Source organism: Micropterus salmoides, unplaced genomic scaffold, assembly GCF_014851395.1.
Source record: "Micropterus salmoides isolate LMB-PRFRI ecotype aquatic unplaced genomic scaffold, ASM1485139v1 Ms_hic_scaffold_19, whole genome shotgun sequence".
NCBI classification, from domain to species: Eukaryota; Metazoa; Chordata; class Actinopteri; order Centrarchiformes; family Centrarchidae; genus Micropterus; species Micropterus salmoides.
In genome coordinates this window covers 10,458,917-10,484,674 of record NW_024041039.1, presented here as the reverse complement: position 1 = coordinate 10,484,674, position 25,758 = coordinate 10,458,917, and the positions used below count along the sequence as shown (strand labels likewise).

The 25,758-nt window shown below is 40.3% G+C and overlaps 1 protein-coding gene across 2 annotated transcripts in view; it reads right to left on the bottom strand.

Annotated features, from left to right (window-relative positions):
* The window catches only part of mta1 (metastasis associated 1), a gene marked incomplete at its 5' end in the record, with an annotated part of 30,371 nt that extends 5,099 nt beyond the window's left edge, over positions 1–25,272 (bottom strand). For both annotated transcript variants that reach the window (XM_038728938.1, XM_038728939.1), the window contains 14 exon segments: positions 13–168; positions 724–813; positions 926–1,115; positions 2,094–2,245; positions 3,836–3,972; positions 4,175–4,233; positions 4,695–4,769; positions 6,347–6,535; positions 7,034–7,133; positions 8,244–8,346; positions 10,117–10,234; positions 10,565–10,628; positions 13,655–13,781; positions 25,179–25,272. In XM_038728938.1, the coding sequence (XP_038584866.1) occupies positions 13–168; positions 724–813; positions 926–1,115; positions 2,094–2,245; positions 3,836–3,972; positions 4,175–4,233; positions 4,695–4,769; positions 6,347–6,535; positions 7,034–7,133; positions 8,244–8,346; positions 10,117–10,234; positions 10,565–10,628; positions 13,655–13,781; positions 25,179–25,272 (1,654 nt within the window).
* Between the last annotated feature and the right edge of the window lie 486 nt (positions 25,273–25,758).

Sequence of the window (25,758 nt, the reverse complement as noted above, 5' to 3'; positions counted from 1 at the left end):
CCTCACACTCACCATCCAGTCCGTTGTGCTGTTCATAGGAGCGTTTGCCCAGGATGGTGGGCGAGCCATTGTTGAGGATGGGAGAGGACTTTATGGGCGTCAGGCTGCCTGTGGAGATGGACCCTCCACGAATCGGCGGCTCGGGTTTGGCTGGACGGGGATGTGCTTCTGTAGGTCAAGTTTATAACAACAGTTTAGGTTTTGCTGCTTATATGTTCCACATTTGCTATGACTTTACTGTGTGTATGAAAACGTTAAAAATTACCGCTGCCTCTCTAATCCTTCACTGTTAAACCACAAAACTGTCACGTAATATTAGGCCTCATGATCAAAGAAAGTTTTTATATCACATTCACACTTCTGTCTATCCTCACACGCTCCCTGTCTCGCTCTCTGCATCAGTTTTTCATCAATTGATGGTTTTTATAATGTCCACTATTTAAATAGCAATGCACCAGATGCGCACCTGCCTTTTATAGAGATGGGTGAGGAGACTCCAATTGGCTTAATTCATGTTATGCCCAAAATACACCTATGATTAATTAAGAGACAAAATACAACTCATTTGCGACTTACCAGATCATACAGCATTCAACTAGGAAGAGTGGAATTACAAGCAGCCTATTTGGCCTTGTGCCATGCACTTTAGGCCACATGCCTAAATAGGGCTGAAAATACAAACTCAAAGGTAAGAGATGCAGCGAGTGACCGGTTTCTTCTTACCTAAATATCGAACCACAGACTCCAGAGGTTTGCGTTCCACAGGTTTCAGTGGCAAAGGCTTTCTTTGCACATCTGGCAACCGCATAGCACCTGTAGCGATCCATGGCAAAAATACAGTAATCAATTTCAAGTCACAAAAAAATTTGTTTCACTTTCACAACACGATCATCATGCACAATATGTGTGATATTCAGGTGCTTACATTCTGCCTTGATGGCTGCTGTGTTGACAGGGAGGTAGGGGTGCCTGGCCAAGTATCGTGGCCTGATGATGTCCTGGCAGATGCGGCGTGCCATCTGCGTCAGGCCGTTAGTCTGCAGGTAGAAAGCCTGACGCGTCTTCACTGCAAACTTGGGGCTGCCGCTGTGCCTTAGGGGCAGGCCGTGGGGGCTCTGGAGGTACAAACACATTTACAAGAGTTAGATAAATGTACACCAATGTGTACACTGAAGGACTAAACTGTCAAATGATGGCAAAGACGACATTCTGAGGAAATCGTTACCTGAAATGGATTTAATTACTTGGATTTATTGATACTGGTTGACAAAATGGAGCTGACTGGAATGCTTCCCAAAATGCACCATCAATTTAACACATCGGCCTGGCTACTGCAGTCTACCAAAGTCAATTAGTAGCTAATCATTTACTCGAGTACACTGCTGAGCAATATATACCCTTAATCAGGTTGGTAAATATTTATAACATGTGTGCCTCACTGAAATAGTATACACAAGTGTATTTACATGTTAACATACTGTATTGTTTCTTGTGAGGGCTGTTGTGAACTAAGAGTCTGTATTAACTGTTAAACACAGAAAAAAATATAAGATAAAGCATAAAAAGTAAAATCAACAGTTATGGAGTGAATTCAATGTTAACCTCCATCAAATACTGTATTTTTGACTATGGAATTTTTAGATTATCCTGCTTAAGGTTTGAATCAATAGTATAATGCTCATTTTTTACTTTTATTTTAACTATAATCAATGCCAGCTAACTAGCTCTTTGTGATATGTGCACAGCTGAAACGAACAGTTGAAACGAACAGTTGATTAATTAGTTAAGCAACAGATTAATATTATACTTCTTTGATAATTGATAAATCTCTTTTGTTATTTTACAAAAAAATACCACACATTTGCTTCTCTAATGGGATTTTATGCTTTTCTTTGTGATATATGATGATAGTAAACTAAATATGTTTAGGTACTGAGAGTGTTGGTTGGACTGAATAAAAAAAAGCCATTTTAAATCCAAAACAATTAATTGAGATCATCTGTAAATGAATGGATACTGAAAATAATAGTAAGCAAATTGTTTGCAGAAAAACTAAACTAAATATCCAGTGAACAGTGTGTGTTAGTTTGTACCATGTTGCTGCGGTTGGGTCCAGGCCTCTCTCCGTCCAGTCTTGTGGGCATCTTCAGCCCTCCGTACTTCTTCCAGTAGGTCCAGCATGAAGCGCACAGGCGACACTGCATGTTGGGAGGTCCCCATGAGTACCACTGGTAGGAGCCGCTGGCTACACACACGAGCACAATCACACAGGCAAGCACAGACAGGAAAGTGAGTGCAGTGTGACAGAGCAACACACCCACAAATGTTGAGATGGCTTATAATCTACACATAATCATGAATACGTGCTCATGTGCATGCAAGCGAGAGCACAACCTTTAATCATTCATCACTGAATTAACTACAACCACTAAAATAACTCAAACAATACTGCAGGGCACGTAATGATATTCTTATTGGAAAAATTAAGGGAAAAATGTGTGCCACATATAGAGAGCACGGTGTCAAGCTGTGCTCTTTAAAAGATCCGTTTTAAAATGCAAATGCTTTGGTTTAAGTTGGTAGTCTGTTGCAACACCAGTGTGTCAATGAACAATCAATGTAGAGGTTCCTTTTTAAGATTTACTAAAGAACACAAGTTGTATAGAGATGGAGTATTTGGCTGTTTGAATATTTTTCTTGGATGTTAAGCTAGAGCTTACAATGGAAAAATAATGCAATCAGTATAAACAGATACTGTATGTACCATGTGGACCAACTCATTTGAAGATCTAAGCCTGTTTTACTCTAACAGCACCAGATCATCACATTACTGACAAGAGTACGTCCACATGAAGCGGTTTCAGTTCAAAAACCCATCTCTTTCAGTCTTTTTGTAAATTTAAGAGGACAACCTGCTTTAAATGTCAATAAAGGCGATCACAGAGCACAAACAGAGAAAAGGGTTGTGAATTAAGGGGAGACACTACATGTGAACATGGTCAACCTTTTCACTAATAGATATCACCACGAAACTTCCCCAGTTGCTTACTTACATTAAGACCATTAATTTTTCTATTACAAGTTTTCTGAAATTGTATTTTTAAATATGCAGTTAAGCATTATCTAATTCAAATGTGCATTAATTCCTTTGTTGACATATTAGAGTTAATGGTTTTTACGGATGGAAAAATGTTTTCTCACTCCTTAAACAGCCTTAAAAAATCTTTTTAAAAATAATTAAAACATTTTTAGGAACAAAATGTTCCAAATCAGGCTATGAGCGGTATATGAACAAACCTTGAAATATAGACAGGAATAAAACTGGAAATGGTTAGCTAATGGATATCAACATGAAACTTCTCTAGTTGATTACTTACATTAAGACAAGTATTTTTTGTATTTCAAGTTTTGTGTTATAAAGATTGAAATGAGGCATTATCTAATAAATTTGTGGATTTAGGAGAAATCTACAGACACAAATAGTGTAGGAAGTGTAGTAAAATAAGCACCCAAATGTGTACACTTTGAGTGTTTTCTTTCTACTAGTCTAAAAGAAGACATGTTACGAAAGCAAATGAGCGATGTAGTGTCTTGCATTTATACATCATCTGTAAATTAATTTTTTTAAGGTTCTGTTTCTCCATTCAGGGAGGGAAGCACGCAACAGCCTTTTTAAATATGATTTCACCTGTAAATGCCAAAGCAACTTTCCCAAGTACATCATGTACAATCTTAATAAATCAGGCAAATACTAATGAATTTCTATTTCAAGAAGCAAAGAAACCGAAGCTATTTCATTTACATGACAGCAGTGTTATGTATGTGAATGACTTACTGTAGCAGCTTTCACAGGCTCTGCCGAGGCCGGGGGTCGGCCCTGAGCCTGGAGGTCCTGGGACCACTGCTACTGCCGCTCCATTCACCAGAGCTGGTTTTACATTGTTACTCAGCTGGTTGGGGTTTGGCTTGTTACTGGGAGGTGCACAGGAACAGGTAGAGGGTCAGACCAGCAAAGGTAATACAGGCCAGAGAGAACAAATATCATTAGTCTGCTGTCTAGCGATGCAACTTGCAGATGTCCAACTTTAAAAACACCAGACATGTTGCTGAGAGAGTCAGAACATCTCTACACCTTTCTCGGGTTTCACACAGAAACTGGCATTGAGGTACTCACTAGTTAGGGATGTAGACCTGCTTCAACTTGCTTTCTGCCTCGGCTGCTTTTAATCGTTTCTGGAGCAGGAGGTGGAGAAAGAACGGTGTGATTAGAGAGGTTAGCACCAACAACAGCAGTGTGAAATAAATAAGCATTTAAGGGCATGTTTGTCAACGTTTAATTCATTGACCTGATATGGATTTAACTGATATGAGGAATATTTCTGAATGAAATTGATATTGACATTTGACTGATTTTTAATTAGAGAAATAGGTATTTTCATTGTAACTTTTAACTTGACTTTAACTAAAACTGACACTGGCCAAATTGTGAAAAATAAAACAAAAAGCTGGGGACTGAATCATGTTTGGGCCTTAAATTGGTTTGTTTGTCAGAATAAATGAGTGACACTGAAGTGAAGTTCAATGTGTAACAGTCATTGGGCTATAAAGAAAGGATATTCTCAATAAAAAAAATATATAACTAGCTATTAATGACAACATGCCCATTAAGATGGCCCCAAAACATTTTTTTTTACCTGCTGTACATATCTATCTGTGGTCTTCCACATGTAATAATACTCAATAATACTCGTCAGGGACTTCCAGGGCAACTGGAGAAAGAGAGAGGGCACAAAATAAATCATTATTTCAGTGTAGTGGTTATTAAAGTGATGAAGGTCCTGGTTTCGATGTGGAAACCGACAAAGACATGTATTTTATATACACACACACACACACACACACACTTCTAGCAATGCACTACAAATCAATATTTTCAATGAAGCAACCAAAAACCCTCAGGTAGCCTCTTTTACAGCAAAAGTGGATCTTGCACTCATTCATGAATATACACTTAAGAACACCTTTTTTTGCTCATCTGTCACAATAATACTGTTTCATACAAAGAGATTCTTTGTATAAATGACCAAAAACAAAACTGGCCTCATAATCTGTTGGAACCTACTGAAGTTGCTGTAAAGCACTGTAAAGTTCCCTCTTAGAAGTTTGAAAGGAAAATGAGCTGTCAAGTAGAAGCCCCACCCATAATGGTGGTAAAGTCCTGTTGTTTGAGAGAAGGCCTGGGTGTAAACCTGAGTGAGCGGCACTGACAGCAGACAGCCACCAGGTGGTGGAGTGATGCACACAGTGAGAGCTGAGGACAATATGTAGTAGTAAATTCCACAAACAGAAGACTGCAAGCAGCTCCAGCAGAAAGGCAGCTTTCTCCTTGCTTTATCTAACACTTGCACTTAGTTTTCTCAAAGATATGCTTCCTAAATGTTTCTCTGGATAAATGGCCATTGTGCTTGGCTTTAACATTTTCACTCTTTAGCATGGGCTGGCTGCAGTCTTAGATTACGAGACTACTATTGTGCTTGAAAGTTGTTCTGTAGAACGTCAGCTAAATGCCAAAATGAATTCCAAATGTCTTCAACAGAACTCAGGACCAGCGATTATGGGTGCTCTGAATACCTACTGTATCTCAAAATGAGACTAGGGGCATCCTACATACTGATGAGCAGCACAGCATGTGTTTTTGTCGTCAATTTGTTGTCCTTCACATAATATATATCCATCCATCCATCGTCACCTGCTTCAAACTAAATCAAACTAAAATGTTTCATAAACACTTAAAAATGACCACAGATTGTTTTCTAAAAACATTTCTTGTTTGCTGTAGTCAAAAGATTGTCATAAGATGTTAAACAAAATTGCATTTAAACACTTTTCCAACCAGATTTCCATCAAACCACCATCTTATCTAGCAGCTAACTCACAAATAGGTAGTACTGAAATTAGATATTTAATGAATTAAATATATTTAAATATAACCCACAGCTGTAGTGTGTAGTTCTGGATCTAAGCCTACCAACACCTCTAAGTCACTGATTAACACGTTACATATCTTGTTTATTTAATCTGTACGAAACCAAAACTGTATAAACAGCATGTTGTGGTTATCCAGGGGGTTAATTTGTCAGACTTGTTCTTGTGACTCAGTGACTTCCAGGACTCTTTGTCCAATTGTTTTTAACCGGCGTCTGTTTCTCCCTGTTTCCAGTCTGTAGTTGACTGTAAGCTAAGCTAATCTTGATTTTCTCATCTAACTTGTGGCAAGAATGCAAATATGCACAGTTCCTAAAATATCAAGCCCTTCAGATTTGCTTTTTAGTGGTTTACTACTCACAAAATCCTGCTGGATATCGGTGAAGTCTTTGCCGTATTTCTCTAGTGCCTCCTCAAACAGGTTGGCCTCCGAGGCACTCCACTCCTCCATTTCATCCCTGCAGAGAACGGGCCCACCCTGAGGCACCAGCGCTGCAATGGCTCGAGTCATGTCATAGCCCGTGGCATGGAGGGTGTCCATAGCGTGGAACTAAAACAAGATTGAAGCTCAGGACTTGTTACTGTTGTTTTTATGTTGTCTGAACCGCTTATGCAATGAAATTCTGCAATATTCTGCTGACTAGTTCGAAGGAGTATGACTAATCCTTATTTGTTTAGTCCATGGAGTTTATGTGCAGCCCCTTAATCCAAGTCTTTGGTGTGTGTGTGTGTGTGTGTGTGTGTGTGTGTGTGTGTGTGCGTGTGTGTGTGCGGCTAGAAGGCCTCTCATCTATGTTTTATAAATGAGGATAAGATCTAGGGCAGAATAGACCCGCACCAGGCTTCTGGGGCCAAGTGCTTGTTAAGGATAACCAGACACAGGCCTCAACAATCACTAACAGACACACAAACACACACACATATATACACAAAAACACATGTGCACCACAAGAATTTTCTTTGATTAACACGACTGTTTACCACTAAACTTTTCATCTATGGTGTGATGCTGATTTAACCCAAGTCTGTTTTCATGTGTGTATCTCACCAAAGTGATGTCTCTGGAGGCTGCAGCAGCACTCATGTGAAGGCTGGGCTGCCGGACAGAACTACTGCAGTCCAAGGCTCTGGCGAATGTACCTACTGACCTATAGGACACACAGACATCATGCAAAATACTAGAGAAAAAAAACATGTATGAAGAGACAGAAAATAAACTTTTTACGTTTTACTTTCACCATCTAGATTTGATGTTTGATTTAGTTCCATCTGACGGCCTTTTTCTGAACCATTTATGCACAATAAAGTTGAAAGACTAATCAGCAAAGTTGTCAATCCAGTGCTTCCTGATAAAATATTCAGTAAGTTAGTTTTGCAGAGCAAATGATACAACCCCGCAATTAGCACTGAATTGGCTAAAACTGCTAAGCAACCTCACCTAGCTCTAAAAAAAAAAAAAAAAAAAGAGAGATGAGGATCACCAAAGTTTAAGGTACTTTAAAGGAATAGTACGACATTTTGGGGAATATTTGTATTTGCTTTAATGCAGAGAGTTGATTATGAAAATCTATACCCAGGGCTGGAAATTAACACCTGCCAAGCGCCAAATGCGGGTAGATTTTCCGTTTGGTTGCAAGGCTACCCGCCACATTCACGGGTAAACGTATTCAGTAAGATATCGCCAAAATAGCTTTTTGACGGTAGCAACAGCAGATCGGCATTTTTTTCAATATTATATAGCTGCAGTACTGGAGGCTGCAGTTTCAGGACCCCCGCAGTCCTGGGACCGTAGTTCTCTTACAACAGTGCCATCTAGTGGAATCGTGGCAGTAATGCATAGCAACACAAAGGAGGTTAACCCTGTCTGCAGCTGTAGGGTTAACCGGTCGACGTGAATGTAATCAACAACTTAGGTTTAGGCACACACCCTGTGATGGTTAGGGTAAGGGTAATTGGCTTCGGGGGGCTGTCAAGAGTAACACAGCTGGCAGTGGTATGGTGGCACTGGTCCTGGACTGTATAGATCAAAAAAGGATACAAAATTTTATCAGTGTGCTTTAGAGGTGCTGGTAGGCAGATTTTTGTAACCTTTAGAAAGAGCCAGGCTAGCAATTTCCCTTTGTTTCAAGTCTTTTAAGGAAACCATCTCTTGGCTGAAGCTTCATATATAACTTGCAGACATGAGTTTAACTTTTCCATTAATATATATTTTTTTCTTTTTATCATTTGTGTGCTTCTGCACCCCTGTGTTGACTTACCGAGCTACTACTAAGAACTGGTCAATCTGTTTCTCCGTCAGTGAGCTGTTGGGGTCCCACACCTTCTCCTCTAGTTTCTCCAAGTCTCTGCCGTCATCCTCACCTACATGGACCCAGAAGACATATGGATACAGACACAATTAATCTCCTACACTGTTCAAGGCCACTATGCTTCCTTACTGACCACATATGGACAACAAGGGTTTGTAAAATCCAATGGTTTTTCCTTTTTTAAAATGACCAGCTCGTGCAAAGCTTTAATGAATCCAAGAGTTCAATAGGTGGGGTCTCTTGGGCTGCAAGCTTGCAACAAACCAGCCAACCGGCCTGAGTTTCAAACACATGTAACAGAAGTTTAATTAGAGTGTCCGATGGTGCAATTTGAGAAGTTTTTTCACCTGTTAAGAATAAAATTCTGATAAACACTGGATCCTTAATCTGGCAGAAAAATAGTCACCTTTGAAAATAAAAATGTCTGGAAAATATCTTTGAGACTGCTTGAATGAATAATAATTTCTAGTCAGCTTTGGATACGAAACATACGTTATGAGTAGTTGCAGCTTTAAGGTACTTTCATACCGGTTGCCACCGCCTCCTCCATGTAAACACAGCGACAGACGTGCCGCCAAGGTCGGCGGCAGCGGCTCGCCATGCGTCCATGGCAACCACAGAAATTATGGCAAGGGAAACAATACAGGTTGTCCACTTTATCCTGTATTCGGAGGAAATTTGAGCTCTTACTGTCAAGAAACAAGAAGCTTTGTTTTTCTTGCGCATTTAGCAAGATGTGACCGTCGGCAATAAAGCAGTTGTCTTCTTTTTAGATAGCATTATGCAGCCAATCCTTTCCATGCTCTCCGGGTGACTAAAATTATCACTTGTGCAGCACATAGACAATAATCTGTTATCTCAAATGCTTTGATTATGTATAATCATTAGGGCTGTCCCCGACTAAGGATTTACATAGTCGAATCAGAATCGTCAAGTCCTGCCTATAGTCGACTGACAGTCGAATCATGTGTGTTTTTGTACGTGCCGATTGCGCAGTCTCTATTCATTCAACTTACACTGTAAATTTCCAGCTAAACAGAGGCTTTTTGATTCACCGGTCTTGTGTGAGTTTTGCGTGCATGCCGTGCTGCCGACAACTACATGCACGTTGAAAGTCCCGCGAGGTGCAGACAACTCGGCACAACACCAGTTAAACCGGGGCTCAGTCTCTTCAGCAAGTGTTCCTCTTCCACCACCACACACATGCAACGCCTACACATGCGCGGGCGACCCAGGGTTGGGGTTACAATTTTGGATTTATTTAGGCACTTTTAAAAACATTTATTGAAAGTTTTATTCTTTATACTGTACATGTTTATTTACAGCATTAAACGTTGAAATGTGTATTGTAACAGGCTATATATTAACTTATTGTGAGAAAACTGGTAGTTCTATGTAAAATCAGACGTTGAGCACCCCCATATAGCCAAAATGCCATGATCCTTGTTTCGCTGCAAAGCTTCGGCTGTGAGATTGACAGTTGAATCAGGTTCCACCCATCGAAGCATCGAATCTTTGACTATTGGGGGTCAGCCCTAATAATCATGCTGCCACACTGATGATTTCCATGGATGGTTAGTTGTTTTATTATAATTTTACTAGTAAAGAAACCACAACCAAGTTAAAGTTCATGAAATGTTCTTGAGATTTGAGCAATTACAATTATTGCTCAGACTGCCCTATTAATGCTGAAAAATAAAAAAAGTCAGTACACAGTAGTGTAAAAAGACCCCTACAGGATAAGTTTAATGTGCTACTCTGTGAATAAGCTTCTCTGGAAAGCTGTGTCAATTAAAACGCCCTTGCTTTAAGTACGATGTACCTTCTTTCAGGAGGTCAGTGATGTCGGCCTGGAACTTGTTCCCAACACGGATCTCCCCCTTATCAGCCAGCAGAGTCTTTTGCTGAGGGTCATACACCAGCGAGTAGAAGAAGGCATCCTGGGAAATACACATGGCAGGAAGGCGTGAGGATGGAATGAAAGGAACAGGAAGCGAGACGGGCAAACGCAGAGGCGAAAGAGAGTGTATCTGTCTCTGCATGTGTGTGCATACGTGTGTACTTTCCACTCTGCTAGTCTCTCGTCTCCTCATTACTGTATGTGAAGAGAACATTCTGGTTCAACACGTTGAATTATTCATCTGGAAACAAGAATCTCTTAACTCATAATTCTCTCAAACACACATACACATAATTCTGAAATATAACACACCTAATCACGGTTTCAAGACCTCGTGGTATTATCCGCCATAAGGAGCTGGTGTACATACCTCTCTGTCCAGGTACGACTTCAGGGCTTCTGTCTCGTTCAGCAGCGTCACACAGCACTTCCCCCTGGTGTCCGGCAAGGACGTAAGGAACGGACGCGAGGAAGGAGTGGAAAAAAGAAGGAAAGATGGACAAATTATAGGTAATACAGGAGGAGGGAGAAGACATTAGGGGTGTGCATTTTCACTGGTATCATGATTCGATTTGATTACGATTATCAGGTCAATGATTCAATTCGATTTGATATCTCGATGCATCACAATGCATCACCTCAAGGGTGGGAATTTGCACCTCATTACGACGAGTGCTACATTGTGATTGTAAAACGAACAGGATAAAGATGTATTTTTCTCATAAATGTAGCTAACATTGCATAGCATTATTACATGATTACAGCATTATTACTGACCTCTGCAGCTGCTATTTTTATTTCTGAGGCTGCTGTTATTAGTATTGAGTCAGATGGGGGTTGAACTACGCACTTTACAATGCTTCAGTAGTAATAAACTAGTAATATGTTTGTGTCTTGTCTTGTAAGTTGATTATTGTAATCTTGTACTGAGCACAATGGGCCTTGAGAAACGGCATTTCGTTCATTTGTGTACTTAATATGTAGATGAATGACAACAAAACGAAATTGAACTAGCAGCCAAAAAACGTCCTGCTCAGCTTCCAGGCCGCAGTCTGAAGAGGAGATGTTAGCTAGCGCTAACCGCCTTCACTTTTCCCAGTAGTTGAAAAACAACAGACAGACTTTAATAACCGGACACACTGTGACCTACAATGTACATTTACAGCCAGACTGAAATGTAGCGCTCATTTTCCTCTGCTCTGCTGCTTTCACCATCACCTACTGCTGCCCGTCCTTTGAAGAATGAGAAAGGACGTTAGCTGAGCGCTACCGTGCTGCACAATGTGCGGGTGAAAATCAGTAACGTTAGTTGTGCATTGATTTTATTGACCATGTGAACTTTAAGTAGCAATAGTCATTCATTCAACAGCAGGGGTGAACACCTGTCTCTGTTGTGTGCACGCCACAGACGGTCGGGGCCCCAGTTCCTCCTTTTTCATTCTGTCAACATTATGTTATCAATTAACCTCTAGATAATCGATTATTGACTTTTGTGAATCGATTCAGAATCATCCAAGTCCGCATCGCCATGCAACTAAAAATCAATTATTTTCCACACCCCTAGAATACATGGAGGAATACTTAGTTATACCCTGGGATTTTAAGTCTGTTATTCTAAGTGCCAGAAGAAGGCTGCTACCCTGGTCCAAATTCTCCTCTGCAACAGAAACTGTTTGATGTAGAGATGCATCTCAGAATCTGCAACGATGGTATTGATTTGGTTCCAGCTGGCACAGCCTGTTATTTGACGACTCACAGTCCAGCGTGTTGACACGGACAACACTCATATCTGTCCCATTAACTGCTACTGTCTGAATTCAAATTATTTACCGGTTAATTAGTCATATGTCTGTAGCCTCAAGCAGATGCGATCTGGCAGAGTGATAAACTCAAAGACCCTCGAATAACCTTGCTGCGCACTGGGGTTAAGTTAGAAATCGTAATCAGGTTTGAATCTTCGCTGGACAAACTGCTCATCAGAGTATTTTTATTCGAGCAGATGTCAGTGTGCTCTTCCTGCCTCTCTTCAGAAATGTCAAGTAATAATGTGGTAATGATTAGGTGCCTTTGCCTGGTGCTTACTGATGAGCAAAGTTCTATATGGAGTAACAGCTTTCAGTTGACATTTAGTGCTCGACGTGCACACCGCATTCGAGTGGATTATGCTGTGTCTGAGTTTGTTTTACAGCCACATGCACATGTGCTTGATTTGCTTTACGTAAATAGGATAATGTAGTTTAGACGATGTAAAAATGAAGTTTAATTAATGAATTAACAGTATGATCAGTGTCAGAGATTAAATGCGACTAAATCATTCAAGCTACCTCAAAGACCTATCTTAACAGAGCTGCAACAATTAGACAATGAATCGATTAGTCGATCCAAAGAAAATGCATCTGCAAATAGTTTGATAATGGATTAATTATTCTTACAAGCAGTAAAACCAAACATTTGATGGTTACAAGTTTGTGAGATATGTTGTTTTTTTGATCTTACATTGTAGTAAATTGGTTGGGTTGGGTTTATTGAAGACATTTGAGAACATCTCAACTCAAGGATATTGTTATAAGTATTTCTCACTTCTTCATCTCCTGGGGATTTTTTGTAGACCAATCTTTTAAATCAAGAAAATAATCGACTGATTAACAACGAAAATAAATAGTTAGTTGCAGGCCTTAATTTTTTGGGGAAATTTTATGGTATGCATTTTTCTTTTTGCAATAGCATTTAACACATTTACATTCGATTATAATCTCTCTATATAGCATTTTCATTTGTACGGGACCTAAACACCAGGTACAAGGGATTCACGGGACATGATGCAGAATGTTTCCCAGCACAATTTGATCTCATTGATACCAGCTTGACTGCTTACAGTTCACTCTGTTTACAACATATAAGCGAGTTGTTTTAGGTTATTGTCAACAATTCCTACTGCTGCTGCTTTACATTAAAAGCATGCAAGTGGCATCTAATTAGCCTTTATTGTGAAGCCTTTATTTATTTGTCACCTCAGAACGTTCATCAAAAATGTGTCTACAGTCAACAGGACAACTATTTTCAGCAGTAACCAATTTATCTGTGATTGTAAAACCCTGCTGTTGTGTGGAAATCTCCTCGCATTGCGTGCAGCATGAAATGAGATTGCAGTTATTTCTTATTAAAACAATGTCAGTTTGATTGGCTGCATGGTGAAGAGACAAACCAGTTGTTCCTCTGTTACATTTCTGATGAGGGTAGCTGCTCAACAAGTGTTTTTTGGCATTTTTTTGGCATTTTAGAACTCAATTGTAGTCCAAATGAATTGTATGGGGGCTTTATTCACAGCCTGGGATAGGTAAATACACTGTTTAGGTGCAAATTCTTGAAAGGAGAAAGAAAGAAAATATCAAATAAAAACAATGAGTGACACACTAAAACAGATACTTAAGTTGTATAATGGTGGTGTATATCAGTGTACCTGATGTGTGTGGCAGGTAAAGACTCCAGTTGACGAGACAGAAAGAGTTCTCTGTGTCTGAGCTGGTGTTTCTGTTTCTCAGGGAGGTCCGCCATCTCTGGATTCTCCATCTCCTCCTCCAGCTCCCCTGGGTGGGTCAAAGGTCAAACATACACGCATTAGATGAGGTGGAACAATGAAATTCGCAGGGATGGAGGGCGCTCCTCTTTCTATTGAACTGATACGGAGATGCTGTATTGAGTTGATGATGTATAGTGTACGTCCTCAATATAGGCAGGCGACGCAGTGTGAAACTGCCACACATCTTCAACGCAATACCCCCATCACTTTTCCAGCAGTTGGTAAACAAACACACGCACACACACACACGCCCACATTAGAAAAGTCGAACAAATGAACAATAAAGTATAATTTCTTACAGATATTTTAGGTCTCTTCAAAGTAATCTGAATGCGGGGGGCTGCTTGGATTTTACATGCCTTAAGTATTTTTAAAATCCTTAATCTGCTCTGCCAGTAGGTGACTAGAAACATCTGTGTACACAGTGTATGTACTCACCTCTTTTAGAAAACCAATTGAAGTTTTAGACCATAAGAAAAGGTCTTTATCCTTCTTCAAAAGTCCATTTTAAAGTAAGGACTTTGGTTTAAGACTGAAAGATTCATTCCACCTCAATATAATGGAGGTGAAAGGAATTTCAAAGACTGGACAGTTTAAACGAAGACTGTCTGTATGGCTAGATACTAGGGTTGAACCATTAAAAAAAAAAAATCTAATTGCAATCATTTTGACAGATATTGCAATTGCGATATGATTTGGGAAGTATGACCTGTGGGAATGATAATTTTTACATCACTGTTGTCATTTTCACTGAAAAACCATTATGCTGTGACTCTTGAAGGGATTTGTATCAAACAAAGATGTTTTCTTAAGTCTGTAGAATATGATGTGTAGGCCAGGACATCTCAGCAGCACAATAATATTGTTATTTTGATAAAAATTTTGATTAGTTGTTCAGCCCTACTAGATACCATTAAAGGTAAGTGGGCAAGTGTGTGTGTGTGTGTGTGTAAATTGGGTGAACTGACCCTTAACGTTTGGATTAGGCTAAGATTACAGAATGGGATTAGGGTAGACAGGGCCCACACAAGGACAGAAATACCAGGATGTTTAAGAGGCGTTCCAGCGATTTGGTATAGCACTATTCATAAAGTTCACTCACAAGAGACACACGATCAAGAATGGTGACACACCAGAGAACCGTGGTTCCAGATATCCTAACTTTTAATTCCTTGTGCAAGTCTAAAAGCACTGCTTCCTACGTTTACTATCCTGACCCGTCTATCCTGTACGTCTTTGTCTCATCTATGACTTCAAGAAGCTCCTCCAGAGCCACAGAAAACATTATACGTGTAAGTGTTTTCACAGGCTGATTAGCACTCCACTTGACTAGTTAAGTGACCTTTGTGCGCAAAACTGGCTGAGTTTCCCTTTAGGCCTGTGTTGTTCATTGAGCTAATTCTGCTCAAGTCAGTCTCAGCAGGTACGGCATTGTGTCTCAGAGCGCTGTGACATGGATTCTCCGAGATTTTAACCCTAACTCTGTACCTTGGATTAAAAGTAAAAAAGACTGAGAATCCCTGTACGACACACAGATTATGTTGAGGAAAAGCAAGAATCAAAGTTGAAAAACGCTCCAGAATGAACGGACAGAGCGACTGTTGAAGGGCTATCAGCCCATTTGAGTGGGTCATGTGTCTGACTCATTCTATAAGAACAGATTTAGCTGCTGCTGGTAGGCAACATCTCCGCCGCACATTCCCTTCCTCTTATGTGGATGGAGGAAATGAAAGGTGGGAGAGACAGGAAAGAGGGGGTAAGAGAAGTTGAGATAGACAGGAAAATAGATAAGAGAAGAGAATAGGCAAGAAGAGCACAGAGGGAGAGAGTGTGACGAAAGTGATAAAGAGCAAGGGATGAAGATGAAGACCGAGAAAGAGAGGATGAAGGGGAGCAATGGAGAAATCAGCAGGGAGAGCGACGAAGAAAGACAAAGACAGGCAGAGGGAAAAAGCTACAGAGAGAGATTGGTAGAGAGAGCAAGTGCAACTGGGAGAAAGAGAGCAGTCGGTACGTGATCCAATTCATTTGGAGTTTCATTAGAGGAAGCGAGACAGAAAGAGGGAGACGGGAGCAGAACAAAAGCAATCAAGGGATTTTCAGGAGAAGAGATGTGTGGCCAAAATCAATAAGTACTCCTTCACTCCCTCAGTCTGCCCAGCACTCAGCACCCAGCAGACACACTCTCAGTGCCCAGGCGAGCATGCGCGCACGCACACACACACAGCATGGGCCTCACTTCATCTTCTACCATGTGAAAGCAACAAAATATAGAAAGAGATTATTAAGAAAAGAAACACAAATCAAGATTAAAAGGGAATAGGAAATAAGGTGAGAAGTCATAGGAAGATCAGTGAGAAGATATAGGGTGTGAACATGAACAGTGCGTTTTAGAGAGGCATTAAGTATACTATGCATGTGTGACATGACTAAAGCATGTGCTTAGCATAATTCTTACTTGGTGTGAATGTTCATGGTTTTTTTTCACAATTACTTTACATTTTAGTTATTCGCCATACCAATGTTCCACTAGTTATCCAGCCAGCGCGCTCATAATGAGCTCGGAAGTGCTGGTAGTGTTTTCCCTACAAGGCAGTGCATTAGCATAAAAATCTATAACACTGCAAAACTGAATTAAATCTAAACTGCAAGAGGAGTGTATTAATTATTGGCAAAAATTGCTTTTCCTGTGAAGGAGAAGTAGGCATGTGCCATACACAGGATTCACCAGAAGATAAAATTCTAAAAAAGGATGTGTAAAAAAAACTGTCTATTTTTAAACAGCAGATACGGTTTTGAAAAGCTAAAAAAGAGAAAATTTACTTTTTAAAAAATTAATGACAGCAACAACTAAGTTATGCAGGAGCTGAGTAATAAGGATAATGGATTACCAACAGTCATGAAGTGTTTCCCTCAGAAAAACTGGTTATAAATTGTTAGATAAGTCACAAATCCATCACATGTTCCTGTGGTTTGAGGTGACATTTTAAAATGTCTTATGTCTGACCAGAAGTCCAAAATCAAAATATACTTAATTTAAAACGATAAAAACAAAAGGAAAGTGGAAAGTCAGCTTAATAAACAAAAACAATAATTTTTTAGCAGATTTTTGAAAATTGTTGTCAATAGTTTTCATGATGATCGGCTAATTGATTAAACAAAGTATTGCTTCAATTCAACTCAAGAGTATATTTTCCCTTGATAATACGTCATGCAGCTCTGAATGATTAGTGAACATATGATGTGATCACCTGCTGAGCTGAATCAGACAGATCCTGACACATTTCATCTCATTATCAATGTTGTTACAAGATAACAGTTCACCTGACTCATTAAATGTGTCAACTCTGGCTGTGTGATGTAGCATATGAACCCAATATTATATACTGTATCATAAGAATGTAATAACTTTTTGCAGACATTAGCAGGGGCTTTCTTTTTCCACCCAATCTTATTGGAGCAAGGAGGAGAAAGGTGCAGGAAAGGCGGTACGATTCAGTGTTCCAGTCACTTCTTAGAGAAATTGTTTAAAAAAAAACCAAAAGAAATACTTTTTCTTCTCTGCTGCTCTTTCTGAAGTTTCTCCTCTTATTTTCCTGATAAAGTAAAAAGGGTGTAGTATGTTGTACAGATTGCCATTTCAGGCAAAAAATCTGTTATTTTGGGTTATATAAATAACATTTCACTTCTGAGCTGATTCCCAGTATGTAAGTACATGTGCTTGTCTTACTCTGCTTCTGTATGCAAATAACCATGAATACACACACATAACAACGATTATGTTGGTACATGGTACATCAGTTGGCTGGCCCTTTCCAACTAGGCTGCGCCTCCTTGTGTAGCAACTCAACTCCAACCTCAGTCCTCTCTTCCTCTGAGCCAATCTCCTGGCAGTGCACCCACACCATACTCTACAAATTGCCTCTCCATCTCACCTGTCCCAGCCAATTATCAATTATTGATGAATGGTTCGCCTTACCGGGCTAAGAGACTGCGAGGGGAGGGAAAGGGAGAGGAAAGCGTGAGCCTGAGGGTGAGAGGAGGAGGTGAGGAGAGCACAGTAGCAGCCCGTTATTAACTTAACAAACTGACTACACTTCTATGATACAGTGTGTGTTTGTCGGGTGGTGGAAGGACTAGAGACCGAAGCCGACAGCTGCAGACTCATGCTTCTGCTCAAAAATCATCGGTCGATAGGAAAATAACGGCTTACTAACACTTCCTACAACAGCAGGGAGATTTATCAGTATAAAAATCAATACTGTGATGTGACAATATATCATCTGGGGTTTTGGTTATGGTAATATTGTGACACAAGTTAAATATTGTCTTAACCCGGTCTTAAAGATTACATTACTTAACCATCTTATCCATTACGAACACTTTCTTCTTCTCAGCGACAAAATTACCCAACTGTATAAAAAACAAAATGTATCAAAATTCCAATAGTTGTACCCAAAACATTACCACAAAATCAATATCAAGATAACGGTTTTGGTGATACTGCCCAGCTCTGACTCCCATATCAAATGAGTCGATTGTGTCTTTAGATATGTCAGCTTGGCACAACCAGACAACATGTTGGCCCGGTCAAGGGACGTGTTTTTAAAAAAGTCATTTTCCATTCACAGCACATTCCAAACAAGAGTAAGAACAAGAGCAGCATAGACGGTGGAAAAAAACAAAACAGTATAACAAGACAATGTCAAGTTGTAGTGCTGATCGTTTTTCGTGACAGTCCTATTATGTTTACAATGGGACGTCAAGTCTAGTCTGCATTCACTTAAGTTTTGCTTGTGATTTTGTCCTGGAGTGGGAACTGCAGGATCAGCCTGTATGTTGTTCACTTATCATTCTGGTGAAGCTGATAACATAATTAATCCCTAGCTCTAGAAGGAAAGCGTAACAGCAAGAGTGTGACAGTAAGTGAAGTGGCCTTTAGTGAAACACTTACATAAACAGTTTTTCTGCATTGTCTGGGATGATACACTGTTTTAGTTCTGGTCCGGTTCATGTTCACACTGCAGTTTTACAAACAAACCAAGAGAAGTAACCGAAGTAACGTTACACAGACGTACAGGTAACTTGTTGATTGGACAGCTTTGGCGACTTTCATCCTGCATCATCAGGACCCACGTGGGGAAATCAAACTCCGGCGACTGACAGACGTTTGTGCAGCCCTTTAATGCTTCTGATCTGTATCGCAAAGAGCTCACAAAGTAATTTATTATAAGCATGAATGGTAGCCTAATGTTAGACCGCAGATCGACCGCATAGCCTGTTATGAATAATAATGTAAAAACAGGACATGTACAGTAATAATTCGGGGCTTATTCGCCTATAGCAGGGGTATTCAATTAGAATTCAAAGGAGGTCCAGTTAGAGAATATTTCCCGAAGCAAACGTCCGGAACATCAAAACGACTAACTTGCCTATCATTCAGGGCCATAGCGTATAGTTGTATCAACATATATGTTTTTAGTCAACAACTGACAATATTTCAACAATATTCAGTTTTCACATCAAACTGGAGGGATAATAAATACGAACTACTCTCATAATGAATTCTAAACTATGTAAAGTGCCTAATTTTTAGAAACAACAGCTTGAAGTGATGAAGCGCAGTCTTAACCAATTTTATAATAAACACTTGACACATCTTAGCAAATGAACAGCTGTAATGCCTCCTTCTCTCCTTCATTCCCTTTTACATAGCCACTTCCTTACTTTCTCTTGTCCTGCCAGCTACGATTGGAGATCTATGAGATATTCTGTTTTTAAACTGCCTGTGGGAATCTGTACATTCTTGATTAAAAGCCGTGTGAAATCTATTTTCTCTTTCGCCTCCTCTCTCCGTGTGCGTTTCCAAAACATCTCCGGTGTATCTCACTCGCGCATGTGGACTCGACTGCACAGATTTGATTGGCTGAGCAGTATCACATGAGATGATTAGAGCACATGCGATTGGTCTGCGAGTTTCCTGGGCCACTAAACCAGTACAGTAAATGCTAGAAAAGCTGCGCGGGTTCAAATAGAAACGCTCTGTCACGAGGTAGTAAGTCACAATAATAAATCGGCTGTAGGTCGGCGGTCCGGAGAGGACAGCGGCTGGGTCCGGATCCGGACCACGGTCCGCCTATTGGTGACCTCTGGCCTATAGTACACTGTGGTATTGCCGTCTCACATTTTTATGGACTTAATGAACTGACAGGGTAAACGGAATACTACTTGCCCTCTTTTTTTTTTAAACAGATTTGAACCTATTAATCAGGGAAATACCCGCGCTGACAAGTAGGCTATACCTTATAAAATGATTTTCATAAACATAGCGGCTTATACAGATCAATTATAAGATCACTGAACACATTTCGCGGTCAGCAGATCGATTTATTAGTGGTTTAGCTTTGGAAATAATGCTCAGATCACATCTTTGCTATTATAAAATCCTGTGTTTGGTTCGTTTGCTTTCAACCGCACCAGAGTTAATTTGAAAGCTTGTTTGGTCCACTTTTGGTGAGCACCCGAGTGCGATTGCTGCATTCATACTTGCCCAAATGAACCGCACCAAAGGGGAAAACGAACTCTGGAGCGATTCAACCAAACTAAATGAGGGAGGTGTGAAAACACCTTAAGACTCCCCTTCTGATTATTAGACTCACATATGTCAATTGGTGTGTTTATACCCAAATAAATAAAGAGAAAACTAAATGGATTTTGTATTGCAGATTTGTCTTTTGGAAAAATTGACAAAAATCGATCCTAATACATCCCATCGTGCAGCTAAAATGTGTCCATCTAGGGTGTACATCTTTCAAACTCCACATCTCCACTTTGAAATACAGGAGTTCCAATATAAAACTTTCCGCCTCCAATCCGAAGCCAAGATAACTTTGTTGATATCACAAGGGATATTTTCCTAGACATAACAAATCGTCCTCCAGAGAAACAGAAGACATTATACAGCTGTTGTCACAGGCTGCCTCGTTCTTCTCATGACATGTATAAACTGATTTTGGTGTGTAAAAATAACTGGGATTCCCCTTTAAGTAACCAGAGTCAGATTTCATGTCTTGTAAACAAGTAAAAAAGTTTGTAATTGGGGTAAGGATTCTGGCCTTGTGCTTAACTTGCAACCTGGTTTTTAACAGGGGTTTTACAAGAGTGCATGTGAATGAAAAATACCCAGGACACAGTCTGAGACTCCATACTGCTAATACACTTAATATATTCCAGTGGCAGCCTCAGTTCAACAGTGTGGTAGGAAGCTAAATTTGTTATTGTTTGCAATCAACAAATTCAGCACACATATTTTTTTGTTCATACCCCCCCCCCCCCCCCCTCCTGACAAACAGTACAAGTAATGCATTTTTCATATAATATTAAAACAAATAAGATTAATAAGCTGTTTACTATTTGTCAGAAACAACATGAAATCTCTGTGTGCTCCATAAAAGGCATGACAACTGTGTCGACATGAGGCAAGGATATTGCCTTTACTTTGTAATCATCACAGCTGATAAGGCCACAGTTCATAAAGCTCTGCAGGCCAGGAGATGCAAATGAGAAATTCATCCTCTCATTGTAAGACCTAGTCCCATTATAACATATCATCCCTCTTGTCAAATCCAGAGTGGCTGTGAAGCTCAAGTGGTACAACACGGCACTACTACTGGCAGGGTGAGGGGTTTGTTTCCACGTAGAGATGACCATTCTGCTAATGAATTTCTTACAGAACGGTAATAAAAGCATCCACAAAAAAAAAAAAGGGATGTGACTTAGGTTTATGACCCACTTTGGAGCCCAAGCAAAACTAGTGGGTATAATATACTGTACTGCACTTCGACTGCCTACGATCAGCTTAAGTTTGAGTCGCACTGGTTTTACTTTTGTGCATCAGTTCACTGGAAACATTGTTGTCTATTGTTCATGGGAGCTAGGAGCCACATTTCAAAAATAGAAAAAAGGTTTGAGTCATGGCAAATTCAAATATCTGAAGGGATGTAAAATGCCAAGTCCGCCACAGAAGCCGGCCACTCAGGAGGCTGCTTCGCTCACAGGGGAGGGGCTAATGCCGGAGTTGGGAGGCCTCATTGAGGGGGGAGTGCTCAGAATCTCTGCAAGCAAAATATTTGATCAATGACTCACAGCAGACACACATTAAAGACACACAGGCTCATACGCACACAAATAAGTCTCCACTGGTCCATATAAAACTGAATTAAATGCATCCCTTCGGCAAGTCCTGTGACAGGGCCCAGAGCTAAAAACTCAAGTCCATCATGCATAATACCACATGACCACACAAGCATACTTACACACACACACACACACACACACACACACACACACACACAGAAGGAAAGGCACATGCAGTGAGGCTGCAGCTACAGAAATGCAGACAGGATACAGTCCACACCCATGCGGTGCAAAGCCATTCCTTCCATGCATTTTCTTCTAATATTGCAAAGCCCCTTACCCAAACTGCAGCTTGCAAAGCAATGCCAAAACCAAGAGTCCTACACAGGAACAGCCTATACAAACATTTCTCAACTCCGAAAACAATGCCCTGCTACATCTATCCGTGTGCCAATACTATCATATGATGCAGGTTTGTTGTATCTGCATGCGTTTAACCAAAAAAACAAAACAGAGGTCTAGGTTAAGTAACCTTAATTATAAGATAATATCATGTTTACTTAATGCTCACAGAAAAAACACAAACACTAAAACAATAAAAAAAGTACCCAAATATCTGTCTTTTTGTATATTGGTTGAGAATATCATTCCATTAGCAGACACATGCGCGGGGGTGTACATCTTCAGCAGAATAATCCAACAAAAACTTATACTCTCCATAGAAAGCAGAATATGTATGAATGCACAGTCGCACACAAACACTGCTCAAAAATAATCACAGACTTTCTTAAAAAAAGAACACACACACACACACACACACTGACAAACTGATGCTGTGTGGTCCAATAGAACTAACAATCCCCTCCTGCCATGGATACACCTCCCCAGACCTCACACACACACACACACACACTTTCACACCCTAAGAACCGACATTAAGCCTGCCGCACCCAGTCAAAGGCTAGTGGTTGGTTCTGCTGGCCTGGACTACAGGATGGCAGTGTTATGTTCAGTATGACAGCACTACTGGTAAGAATTAGTTAAATCAGCTTTTGTATATTGATTTGATAAGCCGGATCCATTTTTTGTTTGCGTGTATGTTTAAAATAAGTTTTCAAGTCAAAGCCAGGTGTACTTCATGCAAGCGTGTGCGCAGGAACAGGAGGCCAGACAGCACTGGACAGCAAAAGCAGTGTCTTACATTTATTCCTTTAGCTGACACTTTTATCCAAAGCGACTTACAATTGCTATACATGTCAGAGGTGGATGTCTCACAGTGGGAATCGAACCCAGGTCTCCCACACCAAAGGCAAGCATCTTATCTATGCGCCATCACCACAACCTGTCATCTCAGCCCATACGTGACACACTCGACTCACTGTGTTCCCATGTTAATGCGTTTTTTACACAACAGCCGTGACTTACTTTTATTTTGCACCTCTGGTCTTTTAAAATTCACCATGTATTGAAGTAGTCACAGCGGCGTCAAAATTCCCCTACCCACATGTCTTTATAAACATTGAAACTGACAACCCCGACCGATTTTTGAAACTTTCCAAAACAGACAAGCAAGGCCACTTCATGCAGCTATTGGCTGGGTGTGTAAAAAGAAATGTAATGCATGGTTTAAACTTATTTTTCTAGCTCTCTTTTATTATTTTCTACACAGCTATGTCTTGTGACTATGTGTGTACAACTGAATGAAACACCATAAAAGCGACAGACTGTTCCAATGTGAGAGCCGTAATGCCCATTTGTACGATACATTGCGTCTCGCCCTTCTCTATTAGGAAACTATTTCGTCCTGTCTCAAGGTGTTTAAATTTTGCCTTTAGAAGTGGTCAGACAACACTTTGTATGAACTACTAAGTTTCAAGCATTCCCTGGCCTTTAAGCCTGCTGAACACATGATTTCAGTGTCAATGTAAGCATTTTTTGAAATCCAAAATCATAGCCTCTAGATAGCCACTTTAAACAATCATTTAATCTTAAACTGAGTTTAAGATTCACAATACTAATACATTCACAATATGTGGTTTTTTTATTCCAACGTGTGCACAGATGAGATTCTATCACAAGTGGAAATCATGAAACATCACACACTAAACAAAGACAGACTCTTGCCGCCCCCCCCCCCTCCTTTTTGCATTTCAAGATAATTAAAAAGAAATTTAAAATGTGGCTGGTAACGATGACTAACTTAACAGTCACAACCTGCCAGCATGTGGGTAGTGGTTGGTGGTATTTTCCCACTAACATTATACTGAAGATAGAAAACAGTTACCGAAGAGAACGGATGCTGCCCACAGTCAGGTCTCCTTTCAAATGACATGATAATTTATAAATCCTCTCAGGCAAGCTTGGCTGCAGACACATTTTATAATTTAGCCACGTAACAAACCACCATTATATGTTAGCGTACAAAAATAAGATGATAAGATTAGAGAAGTCAGTGGCTCCATACAGTGTCAAAACAAACACTTTTTACATCCTGAAGAGGGAATAAATCCTGCATCCCTCTCTGCTTCTTCACTCTTTGAAGCAGAGCCTTGAAGGCATCATTTCAAACTAACCACTGGGGAGGTGACCTGGACATTCAAGAATGGCTCTGGCCTTACAACTTTTTCCACTCTCTCTCTTTCACCACTCACCATCTTAAACTGACCATCTCGGTCCTTGTGGGCTTCTGTGTTTCTCTCTTTCCCATCATCAGTCTTTAAATCACTGTTTGAATTGTCTTTTTTCTCCCCGGATACCCAGAACATTTAAAAGGCCAGACGACGCTGTTTGAGGTAGAGCCCATTCAAACTCTGCCAGCTGTTCCGGACACTGCAGAATATGCTCCAAGCGTTGGAGAACAGCACCGCATTCAAGTACACACCACACACCAATGCTTAAACAGGACAGGCACGTATGCGCACACACGCGCACACACACACACACACACAGGTGTCGTCATATTGAAACACCCAACAGATCGAATGCTGTCTGCAGTCAGAGGACGGGCTGCAGTCTGGACTCTCTCAGCTCAGCAACAGTGCACAAACTCAATTCAATTTTGTATCACCCCTTGATAAAAATCTGGTCAAACAAGCCAAATAACAAATAGAGTTGTATAGTAGATCTATTTTGATTGGATGTGAAGGCGCTACAACTTTGCAGTGGAAAATAACCGCAGACAGGTTGCCAAAAACAACTGTTTTAAATCCTGCTTGGCGTGTTTGTGATGCCTGATGTTTGCCGGCTGGGGTTATAGTTGGTCACTCACTTGCATGTTTGTCTGCCAGGGCGATGAGTGTGCTGGAGATGTCCCTGCGCCGGTAAAAACACACCACTTTGGCCTCCACGTTCCCATTGGCTGTCTGCAAACCAGAGACAATCGGCGTTACCACGGCAACAAGTGGTGCCGCACACAGAGCACACACGCACGCGCGCGTGCACACAGATGGAAAAACCCATAGATGAAGCTAGTTCTTAACTATAGCTGAAAACACAGTGTGAGACTACAGCAATTCTCCAAAATCACAGTAAGTGTTGCAGTTATCAGGACAGTGTGGCATGTTGGAGAGTGTCTGTGCAGATTCTTTTCTTCCTAATAATACTACACTTGTCTGTTGATATGGCATTGTTTTTTAATTAGAAGCTGTGTGACAATGTTTTAACGAATGCAACCTGAAAAAAAAGAAAACTCCCACTTGAGGTCTAAAAAGCATAAAGGCTCATTTACATATTGAGTAGTAGCTTTTTATTCTTTTTACTCCCTACACATAAAAGAAAATTGAATAATGTGGTATAAACTGTAATAACGATAAGCTGTGATACTTTAAAATGTTACAGATCATTGACAA